The sequence below is a fragment of the Microcaecilia unicolor genome, chromosome 8 (genome assembly GCF_901765095.1).
Source record: "Microcaecilia unicolor chromosome 8, aMicUni1.1, whole genome shotgun sequence".
Taxonomy (NCBI): domain Eukaryota; kingdom Metazoa; phylum Chordata; class Amphibia; order Gymnophiona; family Siphonopidae; genus Microcaecilia; species Microcaecilia unicolor.
Window position 1 is genome coordinate 193356824 of NC_044038.1, and position 17203 is coordinate 193374026.

Genomic DNA, 17203 nt, shown 5'->3' on the forward strand with positions numbered 1-17203 from the left:
ACCTCTCCTCCTCCCCCATTCTCTATTTCTGTGGATAACACTCTCATCCTTCCTGTCTCATCAGCTCGTAACCTTCGACTCCCTCCCTCTCCTTCTCTGCACATATTCAACAGACTGCTAAAACCTGTCGTTTCTTTCTCTATAATATCAGCAAAATCCGCCCTTTCCTTTCTGAGCACACTACCAGAACCCTCATCCACGCTCTTATCACCTCTCGCTTAGACTATTGCAACTTGCTTCTCACAGGTCTCCCACTTAGCCATCTCTCTCCTCTTCAATCTGTTCAAAATTCTGCTGCACAACTAATATTCCGCCAGGGTCGTTAAGCTCATATTAGCCCTCTCCTCAAGTCACTTCACAGGCTTCCTATCTGTTTCCGCATACAGTTCAAACTCCTCTTATTGACCTATAAGTTCATTCACTCTGCAGCTCCTCAGTACCTCTCCACTCTCATCTCTCCCTACATTCCTCCCCGGGAACTCCTATCTGCACTCTTCTCCTCCACCGCTAACTCCAGACTCCGTTCCTTTTATCTTGCTGCACCATATGCCTGGAATAGACTTCCTGAGCCGGTACGTCAAGCTCCATCTCTGGCCATCTTCAAATCTAAGCTAAAAGCCCACCTTTTGATGCTGCTTTTAACTCCTAACCCTTATTCACTTGTTCAGAACCCTTATTTTATCATCCTCACCTTAATATTCCCTTATCTCTTGTTTGTCCTGTTTGTCTGTCCTAATTAGATTGTAAGCTCTGTCAAGCAGGGACTGTCTCTTCATGTTCAAGTGTACAGCGCTGCATACGTCTAATAGCGCTATAGAAATGATAAGTAGTAGTAGTAGTAGAAAAGCAGCAGCTGTGCACTTTTGTGCTGTGGGTTAGGGACCACCAGGGGAGGGACTGCACATCATTAGACCAGATACAGCAAGCCTTTATTCACTTTTATCATACTTTATTTACTCCTGAAAAGCAAGTCGCACCAGCTGGTTATAGATCAGTACCTGGAGGATATCCAGTTGCCTTGCCTGTCTCTAGCTGAGGCAACCCAGCTGTCATCTGATCACGGAGGATGAGATGAGATGGGCTATTCAGGACTTGCCCCTGGGAAAGGCACCTGGTTTAGATGGGTTTGCTAAGATTTTTAAAGACTATCTAGTGAGGCCTTTAACCAGACTCATTAATAGTTGGGCGGAAGGGACAGCACTGTCAGACTCGGAGACTAGTGGGAATTACTACTACTTAACATTTCTAGAGCGCTACTAGGGTTACGCAGCGCTGTACAATTTAACAAAGAGAGACAGTCCCTACTCAAAGAGCTTACAATCTAATAGACAAGTGAACGGTCGGTCCGATAGGGGCAGTCAAATTGGGGCAGTCTGGATTCACTGAACGGTAAGGTTAGGTGCCGAACACAGCATTGAAGAGGTGGGCTTTTTAAGCAAAGACTTGAAGACGGGCAGGGAGGGGGCTTGGCATAAGGGCTCAGGAAGGTTGTTCCAAGCATAGGGTGAGGCGAGGCAGAATGAGCGGAGCCTGGAGTTGGCGGTGGTGGAGAAGGGTACTGAGAGGAGGGATTTATCCTGTGAACGGAGGTTACGGGCGGGAACGTAAGGGGAGATGAGGGTAGAAAGATAGTGAGGGGCAGCAGACTGAGTGCATTTGTAGGTAAGAAGGAGAAGCTTGAATTGAATGCGGTATCTGATCAGAAGCCAGTGAAGTGACCTGAGGAGAGGGGTGATATGAGTATATCGGTTCTGGCGGAATATTTATTTATTTATTTATTGCATTTGTATCCCACATTTTCCCACCTTTTTGCGGGCTCAGTGTGGCTTACAATAAGATATGAATAATGGAAATACATTTGTTACAACTTGGTTATGGATTACATTGTACAGAGTTATGCGAGACATTCGAATATCATTAGGAATGTAACAATGGGACATCAACATAGAAACATTGGAAGGAGACAATGGGAAGCTAAAAGGGCAGTGTTAGACACAAAGACATATGGTGTACATAGTTCCGTGAATAAATGTATGATTGACTGGATTACGGGATGAGGGATCAGAAGTGGATGTATGTTGCATTGATGAACAGTGAGTATGGACTCTATGTGTTTTGGCTCTTTCCGTAAGTTTTTTCAAACAGGTGAGTCTTCAGTAGTTTACGGAAGGAAGCTTGTTCGTTAATCATTCTTAGGTTGCGCGGTAGTGTATTCCAAGACGCGTGTAGTGTCTTGTATTTCAGGCCCTTGCAAGTAGGGAAGTGGAGGTTGAGGTGTGTTCGGGGATGATCTTTTAGCGTTTCTGGGTGGTAGGTCTATCAAATCAGACATGTACGCTGGGGCTTCGCCATAAATGATCTTATGGACTAATGTGCAAACTTTAAAAGTAACGCGTTCCTTAAGTGGAAGCCAATGTAATTTCTCTCGTAGTGGTTTTGCCCTTTCATATCTTGGTTTTCCGAAGATGAGCCTGGCTGCTGTGTTCTGGGCTGTTTGAAGTTTCCTCAGTATTTGCTCTTTGCAGCCTGCAAATATGAGACGTGCAGCAGAGTTCTGAACAGATTGAAGGGGGGATAGATGGCTAAGTGGGAGGCCGGTGAGGAGTAAGTTGCAGTAGTCCAGGCGAGAGGTAATGAGAGCGTGGACGAGAGTTCGGGTGGTGTGTTCAGAGAGGAAAGGGCGAATTTTGCTGATGTTAAAGAGGAAGAAGCGACAGGTCTTGGCTATCTGCTGGATATGCGCAGAGAAGGAGAGAGAGGAGTCAAAGATGACTCCGAGGTTGTGGGCAGATGAGACGGGGAGGATGAAGGTGTTATCAACTGAGATAGAAAGTGGAGGAAGAGGAGAAGTGGGTTTTGGTGGAAAGACGATAAGCTCGGTCTTGGACATGTTCAGTTTCAGGTGGCGGTTGGACATCCAGGCAGCAATGTCGGATAAGCAGGCCGATACCTTTGCCTGGGTCTCCGTGGTGATGTCTGGTGTGGAGAGATACAGTTGGGTGTCATCAGCATAGAGATGATACTGGATCATATGGATAGAGATGAATTACTGTTCTTTTAAAACCATGGAAAGATCCAGATAGCTGTGGTTTTTGTAGACCAATTGCCCTACTGGATACAGACTACAGAATTTTCACTATGGTTTTAGTCAGGTGTTTGCAAAACTACATGCCACCATTGATCCATGACAATCAGTCTGGCTTTATCAGAGGTCTCCAAACATTTGATAATGATAATAGAAAAGTGTATCATCTCTGGTGTTCTGGACAAGGGCAAGATTCTGTGTTGAGCTTAGGATTCAGTGCTAAAAAAGCTTTTGATAGGGTGTATTGTCCCTATTTGTTAAGACCCTAGAAAAAGCGGGCATTTCAGAGGGATTTCTGCACTGGATTCAGACAGTTTATACAGGCCCATTAGCTAATCTACGAATTAATGGGACTTAGATAGTTTTGGGCTGGCTAGAGGGATGCACCAAGGATGTGCATTGTCCCTGTTCTTGTTTGCCCTGGCGATGGAACCTTTGGCTCAGCTTGTTCGTCAGAGCGAGAAGGTTACGGGCATTAATGTAGGGGTAAGCACTAAAAAATTCTGCTTTTCGCAGATGATGTACTTTTTACTATTACAGATCTGCAATCCTCCGTATCAGAAGTGATGAGCATTTTGGATGAATTTGGGGCGGTTTCGGGTTTCTTTATTAATAAAGCAAAATCTGAGTTGCTAAATATATCGCTTAGTGAGCAGGATCAGCCAGCTATAAAGAGAGCCTTTTTGGTGGGCCTCCTCCCATATACACCATCTGGAGGTTAACCTGACATCGAGGTTGGACTCCTTGTACCAGGCCAATTACCTCCATTAATGAAAACCTTGTGGGAAGACCTTTATAGATGGCATTATTTGAACATCACCTAAGTGTGGATAATAAAGGCCGTTAAGATGGTGGTGCTTCCTAAAATATTGCATCTATTTATGGCTTTGCCTGTTCCCCTATCAGATTTGTTCTTTAGGCAACTCCATAGGAAGGTTTTCCATTATATATGGTGGAAGAAACCTTCTAGGGTGCAAAGGCGAATGCTATGTCAACCTAGACAGCAAGGGGGCATGGCGGTGCCTAATTTTAAGCTTTCTCCGAGGACAAGCAGGCTGCTTGTTCTCACTGATGGGTGACGTCCATGGCACCACCTCCAATCGGAATCTTCACTAGCAAAGACATTTGCTAGTCCTCGCGCGCCGATGCGCACCGCGCATGCGCGGTCGTCTTCCCGCCCGAACTGGCTCGTGTTCGTCAGTCTTCTTTTGTCCGTGCTCGGGACGGTCGTATTTTTGCCACCGTTTCGTGCCCCTCAGAGGACCCTTGCGCGTCTTTCGTGTTTTCACAAAAAAAAAAAAAAGAGAGAGAACCTTTTTCCCGTATTTCTAGCTTTTTCCCAACGCAAGTTTTCTTTCGCTTTCGGCAGCGGCCTTGTTGGCTACCCGTACGGGTTTTTTCCCCCTTTTTGTCTCGGTGCCTCGTGTCATCATCGCAAATTTTGATTTCGCTGGCGCGAATTTTCCGCCCATGACATCGAAGCCTTCCAGCGGCTTCAAGAAGTGCACCCAGTGCGCCCGGGTAATCTCTCTCACTGATAGGCACGCCTCGTGTCTTCAGTGTCTGGGGGCTGGGCACCGCCTGCAGGCCTGTAGTCTTTGTGCTCTTTTGCAAAAGAGGACTCGGGTAGCGAGATTGGCCCAGTGGAACGTTCTGTTCTCCGGCGCTTCGACGGCATCGGCATCGAGAGATTCATCGGGTGCATCGGTGTCGGAAGCACCGAAGTCTTCGGAGACCGCATCGACATCAACTGCATCGAGGCGTCCTCCTCCTGCATCGTCGGTACCGAGGCTTCGGAAGAGTGCATCGGCGTCGGTGGTACCGGGACCCCCTCTGGTGCTGATGTCGTCGGACGGTGGTGCTTCGTCTGGAGTGCAGGTGAGGGCTGTCCATTCCCCTGCTGGTGGCGGTGAGCCTTCGGGTAGGTCTCCTCCTGCCCTAAGGGCTCCTGCGCTACAGCCCCCCGGGATCGACCATCTTCGGCCTCAGCCCCGAGGAAGCGACGTCTGGATTCAACGTCCTCCTCATCGGTACCGGGGAGCTCCGGTGACATGCTTCACTCGAAGAAGTCAAAGAAGCATCGTCACCGGTCACCTTCCCGACTGGGTACCGGGAGCTCTGGGTCGCCGAGGGAGTCAGCACCCAGCAGGCATCGGCACCGGGAGGACCGCTCACCCTCCATCCAGGAGGTGTCGGTGCGCTCTACCTCGGACAGCCCAGTACCGCCTCCATGCCCTGAACAGATTCTGATCTCGACGCCTGCACCGGCTTCCCAGTCTTTCTCTACAGCCGCTCTGCACGAGAGTCTCAGGGCCGTTCTTCCTGGCATTCTGGAAGACCTGTTGCGCCCTTCCCCTCCGGTACCGGGGGTGCTTGCGCCACCGGTGCCATCGAGTGAGGCGACAGCTGGCCCTTTGCCCGGGGTGAGGTCCCCGGTACCGGTGCTGCTTGCGGTACCGGTTTCGGCTGCCTCCCAGGTGGACTCCCTGACGACGTCGGGGGAGGGAGCTTCGCCGTTGCCGGCCAGGGAGTCCACCTCTCGACGCTCCCACCGTGGCCGTGGTTCCACGGAGTCAAGACGGACACGGCTTCAGACACAGGTCCGTGAACTTGTGTCTGATACCGATGAGGAGGCCTCGTGGGAGGCAGAGGAGGACATCAGATATTTCTCTGACGAGGAGTCTGATGGCCTTCCTTCTGACCCCACTCCCTCCCCTGAGAGACAGCTTTCTCCTCCCGAGAGTCTGTCTTTCTCGGCCTTTGTCCGGGAGATATCTACGGCCATCCCCTTCCCGGTGGTTGTGGATGATGAGCCAAGGGCTGAAATGTTTGAGCTCTTGGACTATCCTTCTCCACCTAAGGAAGCGTCCACAGTACCCATGCATCATGTCATGAAAAAGACATTGCTGGCGAACTGGACCAAGCCACTAACTAATCCCCACATTCCCAAAAAGATAGAATCCCAATATCGGATCCATGGGGACCCAGAGCTGATGCGCACTCAGTTGCCTCACGACTCTGGTGTGGTGGATCTGGCCCTGAAGAAGGCTAAGAGTTCTAGGGAGCATGCTTCGGCACCCCCGGGCAAAGACCCCAGAACCTTAGACTCCTTTGGGAGGAAGGCCTACCATTCTTCCATGCTCGTAGCCAAGATTCAGTCTTACCAGCTCTACGTGAGCATCCATATGCGGAACAATGTGCGGAAGCTGGCGGACTTGGTGGACCAGCTCCCTTCTGAGCAAGCCAAGCCGTTTCAGGAGGTGGTCAGGCAGCTGAAGGCATGTAGAAAATTCCTGGCCAGAGGGGTATTTGATACCTTTGATGTTGCGTCCAGGGCCGCTGCTCAAGGTGTGGTGATGTGCAGACTCTCATGGCTGCGTGCCTCCGACCTGGAGAATAGGATCCAGCAGCGGATTGCGGACTCCACTTGCCGTGCGGATAACATTTTTGGAGAAAAAGTCAAACAGGTGGTAGAACAGCTCCACCAGCGGGATAACGCTTTCGACAAATTCTCCCGCTGGCACCCTTCAGCATCTACCTCATCAGGTAGGCATTTTTATGGGGGAAGGAGGACTGTTCCCTACTCTTCTGGTAAGCGTAGGTACAATCCTCCATCTCGACAGCCTGCGACCCAGGCTAAGCCCCAGCACGCTCGCTCTCGTCAGCAGCGTGCGCCTCAGCAAGGCCCCACAGCTCCCCAGCAAAAGCAGGGGGCGAGCTTTTGACTGGCTCCAGCAGAGCATAGCCGAGATCAAAGTGTCCATGCCGGACGACCTGCCGGTCGGGGGGAGGTTGAAAGTTTTTCACCAAAGGTGGCCTCTTATAACCTCTGACCGTTGGGTTCTTCAAATAGTCCGGCAAGGATACGCCCTCAATTTGGCCTCCATGCCTCCAAATTGCCCACCGGGAGCTCAGTCTTTCAGCTTCCAGCACAAGCAGGTACTTGCAGAGGAACTCTCCGCCCTTCTCAGTGCCAATGCGGTCGAGCCCGTGCCACCCGGGCAAGAAGGGCTGGGATTCTATTCCAGGTACTTCCTTGTGGAAAAGAAAACAGGGGGGGATGCGTCCCATCCTAGACCTAAGGGCCCTGAACAAATATCTGGTCAAGGAAAAGTTCAGGATGCTTTCCCTGGGCACCCTTCTTCCCATGATTCAGGAAAAAGATTGGCTATGCTCTCTGGACTTAAAGGATGCTTACACGCATATCCCGATACTGTCAGCTCACAGACAGTATCTCCGATTTCGTCTGGGAACACGTCACTTCCAGTACTGTGTGCTACCCTTTGGGCTCGCCTCCGCGCCCAGGGTGTTCATAAAGTGTCTGGCTGTGGTAGCAGCAGCGCTCCGCAGGCTTGGGGTGCACGTGTTCCCTTATCTCGACGATTGGCTGGTGAAGAACACATCCAAGGCAGGAGCTCTACAGTCCATGCAGATGACTATTCGACTCCTGGAGCTACTGGGGTTTGTGATAAATTATCCAAAGTCCCATCTTCTCCCAGTACAGAGACTCGAATTCATAGGAGCTCTGCTGGATTCTCGGACGGCTCGTGCCTATCTCCCAGAGACAAGGGCCAACAATCTGTTGTCCCTCGTTTCCCGGGTGCGAGTGTCCCAGCAGATCACAACTCAGCAGATGTTGAGATTGCTCGGCCACATGGCCTCCACAGTTCATGTGACTCCCATGGCTTGTCTTCGCATGCGATCTGCTCAATGGACCCTAGCTACCCAGTGGTTTCAGGCTGCTGGGGATCTAGAGGATGATCCACCTGTCCACGAGTTTTCTCGAATCCCTGCACTGGTGGACGATTTGGTCCAATTTGACTCTGGGGCGCCCTTTCCAAATTCCTCAGCCGCAAAAAGTGCTGACTACGGATGCGTCTCTCCTGGGGTGGGGAGCTCATGTCGATGGGCTTCACACTCAGGGAAGCTGGTCCCTCCAGGAACAAGGTCTACAGATCAATCTCCTGGAGTTACGAGCGGTCTGGAACGCTCTGAAGGCTTTCAGAGATCGGCTGTCCTACCAAATTATCCAAATTCAGACAGACAACCAGGTTGCCATGTATTACATCAACAAGCAGGGGGGCACCGGATCTCGCCCCTTGTGTCAGGAAGCCGTCAGCATGTGGCTGTGGGCTCGCCGTTATGGCATGTTTCTCCAAGCCACATATCTGGCAGGCATAAACAACAGTCTGGCCGACAGGTTGAGCAGGATTATGCAACCTCACGAGTGGTCGCTCAACTCCAGAGTAGTGCGCCGGATCTTCCAAATGTGGGGCACCCCCTTGGTAGATCTCTTCGCATCTCGAGCCAACCACAAGGTCCCTCAGTTCTGTTCCAGACTTCAGGCCCACGGCCGACTGGCATCGGATGCCTTCCTCCTGGATTGGGGGAAGGCCTGCTGTATGCTTATCCTCCCATACCTCTGGTGGGGAAGACTTTGTTGAAACTCAAGCAAGACCGAGGCACCATGATTCTGATTGCTCCTTTTTGGCCGCGTCAGATCTGCATCCCTCTTCTTCTGGAGTTGTCCTCCGAAGAACCGTGGAAATTGGAGTGTATTCCGACCCTCATCACCCAGAACGAAGGGGCACTTCTGTATCCCAACCTCCAGTCTCTGGCTCTCACGGCCTGGATGTTGAGAGCGTAGACTTTGCCTCTTTGGGTCTGTCGGAGGGTGTCTCCCGTGTCTTGCTTGATTCCAGGAAAGACTCCACTAAGAGGAGTTACTTCTTTTTATGGAGGAGGTTTGCCGTCTGGTGTGACAGCAAGGCTTAGATCCTCGCTCTTGTCCTACACAGACCCTGCTTGACTACCTTCTGCACTTGTCTGAGGTCTGGTCTCAAGACCAACTCTGTAAGGGTTCACCTTAGCGCAATCAGTGCACACCATTACCGTGTGGAAGGTAAGCCGATCTCGGGACAGCCTTTAGTTGTTCGCTTTATGAGAGGTTTGCTTCTGTCAAAGCCCCCATCAAACCTCCTACAGTGTCCATGGGATCTCATGTCGTTCTCACCCAGCTGATGAAACCTCCTTTTGAACCACTGAATTCATGCCATCTGAAGTACTGACCTGGAAGGTCTTTTCTTGGTGGCAGTAACTTCAGATCGTAGAGGTCAGTGAGCTTCAAGCTCTAGTATCTCATGCTCCTTATACCAAATTTCATCATAATAGAGTAGTCCTCCGCACTCACCCTAAGTTTCTTGCCAAAGGTTGTGTCGGAGTTCCCATCTGAACCAGTCAATTGTCTTGCCAACATTCTTTCCCTGTCCTCATTCCTGCCCTGCTGAAAGTCATCTGCACACATTGGACTGCAAAAGAGCATTGGCCTTCTATCTGGAGCGGACGCAGCCCAACAGACAGTCCCGCCCAAATGTTTGTTTCTTTTGATCCCAACAGGAGGGGAGTGGCTTTGGGGAAACGCACCATATCCAATTGGCTAGCAGATTGCATTTCCTTCACTTACGCCCAGGCTGGCGCTGGCTCTTGAGGGTCATGTCCTCGGCTCACAATGTTAGAGCCATGGCAGCGCCAGTGGCCCACTTGAAGTCATGCCACTATTGAAGAGATCTGCAAAGCACGACGTGGTCATCTGTCCACAACATTCACATCTCATTACTGGCTGCAACAGGATACCCAAACGCGACAGTCGGTTCGGGCAGTCGGTGCTTCAGAATCTTTGTGGGGTTTGAATCCAACTCCACCCCCCTAGGCCCATTTTTATTCTGTTCCAGGCTACACTCTCAGTTAGTTGATAAGATGTTAGGTCATCTCAGTTATGTCCTCGCCGTTGCGAGGCCCAATTGACCATGTTTGTTGTTTTGAGTGAGCCTGGGGGCTAGGGATACCCATCAGTGAGAACAAGCAGCCTGCTTGTCCTCGGAGAAAGCGAATGCTACATACCTGTAGAAGGTATTCTCCGAGGACAGCAGGCTGATTGTTCTCACAAACCCGCCCGCCTCCCCTTTGGAGTTGTCTTCCTTTGTCTTTGTTTTGCTACATACGGGACTGACGAACACGAGCCGGTTTGGGTGGGAAGACGGTCGCACATGCACGGTGCGCATGGGCGCACGAGGGCTAGCAAAGGCCTTTGCTAGTGAAGATTCCGATTGGAGGGGGTGCCGTGGACGTCACCCATCAGTGAGAACAATCAGCCTGCTGTCCTCGGAGAATACCTTCTACAGGTATGTAGCATTCGCTTTACTGTCAAGTGGCACAGCTTAAATATATATCCCCTGTTGATATAGGATAGTCATAAAATCGGGGTACAGATAGAACAGATTTTGATTGGGGGAGGGGAGGGTTTCCCTTGGGAGTAATCCCCTGTCTTAGCTGAGTTGAGTGAGACACATAGGGAATCCTATTTTGTGATTGACACTCATTTTTTGGCTTAAAATTTGTCTTAAATTATTGAAGGGTAGAACATATTTTTCTGCAGTCTCCATTCCCTGTGCTGAAGGTTTCCCATCAGGGCAACTGGATGCGATTTATAAAACTTGGGAAGGGAAAGGCCTTGTACCTTGGGTCAACTTGTAGATGATGTACTAGTGGATTATAACGATCTGAGAGATGAGTTTAGCCTTGGACAAAGAGATGTTTTTCCCTATAGTAGTAATTGATTTCATACACTGAAGGGCTTGGAGGGAATTGTTGCTAAATGAAACACTTCTTGAAAGGGCAGTACAAGAGGGTAGCGGTAGTGGGAGCAAGTCCCCTTACTGATGAAATATAATATTGGAGGCTTGGGAGGGCATAATAGGAACTACCTTTGAGACTAAGGATTGGGAGAGGAATATACAAAGTTTGTGTGGGTGTTTTATAGCGTCTAACATAGTGGAAAATGGTTATAAGAGTTATATCAGTGGTCTAAAAGCTTCACGTCTAAAAGCTATGTATGGACAGGGAAATGATCTCTGCTGGAGGACATGTGGAGGATAGGACACCTTTTACATATTTGGTGGTTTTGCCTAAAGCACAAATTATTGGGACAAAGTAATGGTTTTGGTGGTCTGAAATTTTGGGAAGTACAGTTGGACAAGACTATTGCTGAGTGTTTGCTCAATATAGGGCCTCTGCAAACTTCTGCTGTGTAGCAGAAACTTTGTTCATCATGTTGTTATGGCTGGCCACTTGGTCTTGGCCTCAGCACAGAAGAAACCAGAGATTCCAGGATGTTCTGTGCTATTGGCGAAGCTCAGCCACATCTGTTTGATATCTAAACTCAATGCACTTAAGAGAAATAAGCTCCTGAATTTTCAAAAAACGTGGGACGCTTATACTCAATGGCTGCAGCTACTTTATATTGATGTTTTGGGAATGCCTTAGGATCCTCCTTTCTATATAATTTTAGGAGTTTAGGTTGGGGATAAGGGGGATTTAATGGGTGGGGGTAAAGGGGTTTGAATTATAGATTTATGTTTATATTTTAGAACACATGTTTCATGGTGACATGCTGAAGGATCACAGTATGTTATAAGCTAGATTACTATGCCTATTTTTCTGTTTTACTTTGTCTTATTACAAAATATAAATAAACTTTAAAAATAAAAAAAATTAAAATGCATAAAGAACTACAAGGTCCTTAATGATAGATAAGCTTGGTAAAGTCCTGAGCCAAGTAATGTCCACAGTATTACAGTAGGAAGGAAAACCAGATAGACACATGAACCTGGTGCTGTTTGGGGCCCTTTTACCAAACGGCGGTAAAAGATGCCCCTTTACTGCTGCTGGTAAAAGGCTTTAAAAAAAAAAAAAAGGAAATGGCCGTGTGGTAAGTTAAAAAAGTTTCCAAGTTTATTTCAAGTTTGATATACTGCTCATTGGAATGAACCCCTGAGCGGTTTACAGTTCATAATAAAAATAAACACTTGCTGTGCGGCCATTTCCTGGGGGAGCCCTACCACCTCCTATTTAGGAGGCGGTAGGAGCTCTGGTGGTAGCCCAGCGATAACTGGGTAGTATGCAGCGCTGCCTGATTACCTGCATGCCAGAAGCTGGAACTACTGCTGGGCTCCTGATCGAAGCGGTAGTAGGGCCGATTTAACGCATGGCAACGCAGTGGTTAGCTACTGCCGCTTCATAAAAGGGCCCCTTTTCTGATAACATTTCTTTGTTATTACATTGAGTAATAATATTTTGTTGTTGATGAGATGTTTGAAAATATATTCAGACAATGCAGCATCGATTCTTCCAGCAGAAAGTCACACATTACTGAATGAAACTACGCTTTTACTGGATGAAGATGAAGAATTTGCTCTTCAACCAGTTGATATTACAGGTTTAGAGGATAGGGGTTTTTCAACTAGTTTGGGCACAGGTGCAAATGTATATCCCAGTACTGTACTGTGGCATGCATGATATACAATGTTAATTTAAGAACATTTAAACAGTATTCAACAGGAATCTGTATACAAAATTGTCTAGAAATGAACTTTGTGACAAGTTAGTAATTGTTGATGGTAAAAATGCTATTCTGACATAGGCCAATTTAATTGTTTTCATTACCTAAATCTTAATAGCAGGAGTACACTTAAGCCCTCATATCTTCAGTAGTCTATAACTGAGACTTGTATGCCCTCAAAATGCACTGTCTATGCCCCCATTTATTCCTGCTGGGTTGACATTCAGTGTTACAACAGTCACAGCAATACTGGACACCAAGTATCTCAGATTTAGTAAGCAGTCAAGTTAGCTTGCATGAAATTATCTGGGCAACCTTTTATGGATTTTAATGGTGACGATCCGGAAAAGTCTGCTGCTGATTACATTGGATAGAGTATTCAGATAACTATAGAAAGATATTCATATCTCCTTGCCTTTATCTGGCAAGCGCTGATATAGGGCTGGCTAGATAAAGTTTCATCATGCCCTGGAAATGCTCCCATCTTTGTCTCTGTTTACTAGCTAAAGTTATAAGGCAAGAAGTTTCTCAGACAAATTTAGGCAGAGAGTAGAGAAAAAATTCAAATCTTGGATTTTATCTGGCAAAACCCTTCAATACCAGCCCCCAAGCCAGTAAGAGGCAAGAGTGAGTTCTATTGTGACTTTAAATTTTGGATTTTTCTAAGGAGGGGTGGGGGTGTAATATTTTTCAGATGGTAAAAGGGAGGAGAATAGTAGGGAATATGTCAGATGTTTAAATGAACTTCTGCCTTTATACTGGAGGAAGGGTGGATGGCAGGGGAAGCCATTGGCTCTATTACTGAACTTTCTCCTTAGTGCAGGAGGGAGGAGGATCTAGCTAGCCAGATATTGTGGCACTGTCTAGATTTGGCTGTCCAAGTTTGGTGGTCATTGCTGAAAGCCAGCATTCCTTCCGACCCTTCCCCGCCTTCTGCTAAGAATGATCTTTTTCTCCAAACAATAAACAGAACTTGGATCTGATGTATGTGCTGTTTTAAAATTCATAGAAGCTTCAAAGGCCATGTGGCAGTCCCTGTACATGGTCTATTGCAAGAGCAACAGCTTCTTCCTTTTTGTCCCCATTGGACTAGACCAGAACCTGTGAGTTACATCTGTCAACTAGCAGATGGAGACAGAGAACAAAAGAGTCATGTGCCCTGCCTTATAAAGGGCATGTGTAGCTTAATCCTCTCAGTATTTCTGTGTCTGCAGCAGATGGTGACGGACAGACTGTGCAGGCTCCTGGGAGTGTGCTGTGAGGCCTGCTCTGAGCCAGTTGGAAAACTGTTCCAGTGAGAAGGGGTGAGTTTCTTACAGCAGCAGAGGAACCAAAACAAATTTTGGGTCAGCTGTCCTAGTCCTAGCCACTTACTTTCATGTAAAGATTTAGTAGCGGGTAGCTGTTATTTCAGTCAGCAGCACTATGGAGGCCTTGGCAGAGCACATGAAGATACTGCTCCTAGTGGCAGTGGCTGCAGTTCTTTGGGACTCTGCAGTGCTTGTCAGGCTGTTCCTTGCTCACAGTTTGATGAGTTGGAGACTGTGGAGAATAGACAGGATCCTACCTGCTGAAGTCATCTCTTGAGGTAGTACTTTCTGATTCAGCTATATAGGCCTGAGTGAGTCTGTCAATAAATGTAAGAATGGTGGCCATTCTAAGTTTGGATCCCCTCAAGCCTGAAACAGGAACAGGACGTCTGTCAGCTGTTCCTCCTCAGCAGCTTTTCTCATCAAGAGGCGATTCCTTGGAGCCACAGGAGATTTCTGGAGGATCCCTGGGAACAAAGGTTCCTTTCTCTCCAGAGTTAATATTATTGCTCCATGGGGGCATTTCTCCATAAGCTTTCTCAGAGAGATCGGGACCTTCCAATTACTCTTTCAATCTCCACAGCGTGGATAATAGCAGAGCAAGCAGGAGGCAGTGGGTGAACATATTTGAGACTGGGACATTCAAATCTACAGCCCCTGCACTGCTATTGGATCAGGCTGCTCTGGCAACAAAGATTGCTTTACTAGGAGAACCCTTGGAAAAGGGTGAACTTCTGTAGATGGAGAGGATCCCTCTATAGTGCGTCTCTTCAGAAGAGAAGATCTGCCTGCATTCATCACAAGATCCTAGGATGCCCTCAGTATATTGATGGCACCTGTCGAGGAGGCTCTGCCAATGGGGAACCCTATCCTAGAGGGGATGAGAAAACCCTCAAAGGCATTTCCCATTCGCCAGGCAATTTTCACAGAATGGGATTCTTCTGAGGCAGGCCTCTGAGTGGAGGCCGACCGAAACTGCTTTTTTCAATTTCAGCCAAAACTGAAACTGCTACCAAAATTGTCTAAACACTTTTGGCCAAAACTGAAACTGCAGCTGAATCTTATTGCCTGGTTTTGACTGAAACAAACCAAAAACTAAAGATTGGTTGTGTGAATGTGAACCAAGGAGCACCACTGGGGATTGTCAGAGCTTGGGGAGCCATTTTGACAAGGACTTCTCAACAAGTCTTGTATGTTAGGTTCCCAAGTCAATGCAGATGTAGTTAAATAGTACCTGAGACAGGAACTTTGTGAGAATGTGTAAACAAAAAAATCACATTTCCTTATTGCCAGCAGCAGATAAATCCAGGAACTGGTGGTTATGTCCACCTACAAGCAGGTGGAGATAGAGAACACAGAAAGAAGGTAGTGACTCTGGACGTTCAGCTCCTTCCCTCTACAGTATATCTCTGTCTCCAGCAGGTGGTGGACAGAATTCTTCCAGCTCCTAGGTTCGGCTCTGTGGGAGGCTCCTGGGCTTTGGCCAGTTGAGCATGGGGTGTGTGGCTGAAGGTGCCCACTTTGAAGGCATACTTGGTTTCAGGTCCCTGCCTTACCCCACCTCTTCCCGTCTCCTGATTGTCCCAAGGTGTGCTGTGCCTGTGCCTTCTATCTGCCTCTTACTTTCCTCACAGACAAAAACAAAAGAAACAAAAAAATGGAGGGGGGGGGGGGGGGGGAAACACTGGAGATAAGACCCGAGTTCTGCCCGACCGGGTGTTTGGAGGTTGGATCACCATCCTGAGCACCTCCTGGGAGTTCCCGCGGCTGGCAGGGTTTGTTGCTTGCTTTACTCCAGCGTTTATCTTAATGGCAGCAGAAGTGGTAAAATGATGCTCCCACTGCGGCAAGAGGCAAACTGCAGCGGGGCTGTGCAGCACAAACTGTGCAGAGGGCTCGAGAGGTTCGGCAGTGTCTACCGACGCGGACTTTTCCCGCACACCGGGTCTTAGTGCCAGCACCATCTTGGATTCATCGGGGGACATGGAGCTCTCGGCACCACAGGCTGGGGAGCTCAGGAGGCTAACAAGGGCGCTTGCTGAAGGCATGTTGCCAGTGAGGGACTCTCGGGGGGCCTGTTTCTATCAGAGTACTTGGGACAGACACTCAGGGGGACTTTTTCTCCCCCAAATTTATTCTGCTTATGCACCAGGCTTTTTTATTGAAGAAGTCTCTCCCAAAAGTGCAGGATCTGTCCCTGCCACCCCCCCCCCCCCCCCCATCTCCACGGTCCATGAGGTCTCCTTCCCTGTTGGGGAGGCCGGGCCGGCTCTCCCTTTAGACCCTCCTGACCTCAAATGCAGGAGGGTTTCTTCTGTGTCTGAAGCTGGCGCTCTGGCTCCTCATTCTCCTCCCCAGTCAATCTTTGGGGGCTTGGGGGAGTCTTCTAGGCCTTTGAGGGTAGAACTGAAGGGTTCCCGAGGGAGAGCAGGATGGCCCCAAGGCAGTCTGCATTTTTCATCACGATGAGCTCCCTGTGTTGATTTCTGACGCACTACAGGCTCTAAACATTGAGGACCCGGAGGTGGCAGCTGCCTCTTCGGTTAACTAGAAAGCCTGCCCAAGCTTTTCCTATGCATGAGGCCATACAAGAGCTTATTACGGCTCAGTTGACTGATCCAGATGGGAGCATGAAGGTGGCTAGGGCTATGGCTGGCCTTTACCCGGTAGGGGAAGTGTTCTGGGGCAACTTAGTACAGAAGCTCATCTGGAGCTTTTTTGCACTGCCAAAGGTGGACACTTTGGTGACGGCGGTAACTAAAAAGCCACTCTCCCTGTTGAAGGGGGGGGGGGGGTTGCTCTGAAAGATATGCAGGACCGTTGTTTGGAGGCTAATCTTAAGTGTTCCTTTGACGTCTCCACCCTTGCTTTACAAGCCTCCATATGTAGTTCGTATGCTGCCAGAGCATGGCTTCAACAGGCTGTGGAGCAGTCTGCGGAGATTTCCCTCGTTCTAACAGAACTGGCTTCTCACATGGAGTGGGGTTTAGCCTATTTGGCGGATGCCCTTTATGATGTGGTAAGGGCATCTGCTAAGCAGATGGCCTTAATGGTAACAGCTAGGTGGTTGCTGTGGCTTCGCCATTGGTTGACAGATATGGCCTCTAAGCAGCGCCTGGTGAAACTGCCATTCCGGGGGAGGCTGAGGAAGAATTGGAAAACATTGTTAAGGATCTGGGAGATTCTAAATCTCAGCATCTCCCTAAGGACAAACAAGTCTTCGATTAGGGGCTTGTCCTCTAAGCCTCAGTTTTGGGAAGTCCGCCGTTACCATCCATGGCGAGTTTCGGGCTCTTTTCAGCATTCCAAGTTTCAGCAGTGTTCCTCCTTTCGCTTAGACAAGAGATCCGTGGGTTCCGCCCAAAGACAAGTAACCCAGGGACATTCAGCGCAATGATGGGGTGCCGGTCC

The 17203-nt window shown here is 48.8% G+C and overlaps 1 protein-coding gene across 1 annotated transcript in view; it reads left to right on the forward strand.

The window, feature by feature from the left end:
* Nucleotides 1-17203, forward strand: part of RAD21L1 (RAD21 cohesin complex component like 1) — a 744671-nt gene that overhangs the window by 488884 nt on the left and 238584 nt on the right. Inside the window, exon 9 of the mRNA XM_030213443.1 lies at nt 12252-12359. Within this exon, the coding sequence (XP_030069303.1) occupies nt 12252-12359 (108 nt within the window). The remainder of the gene's footprint in view (nt 1-12251; nt 12360-17203) is intronic.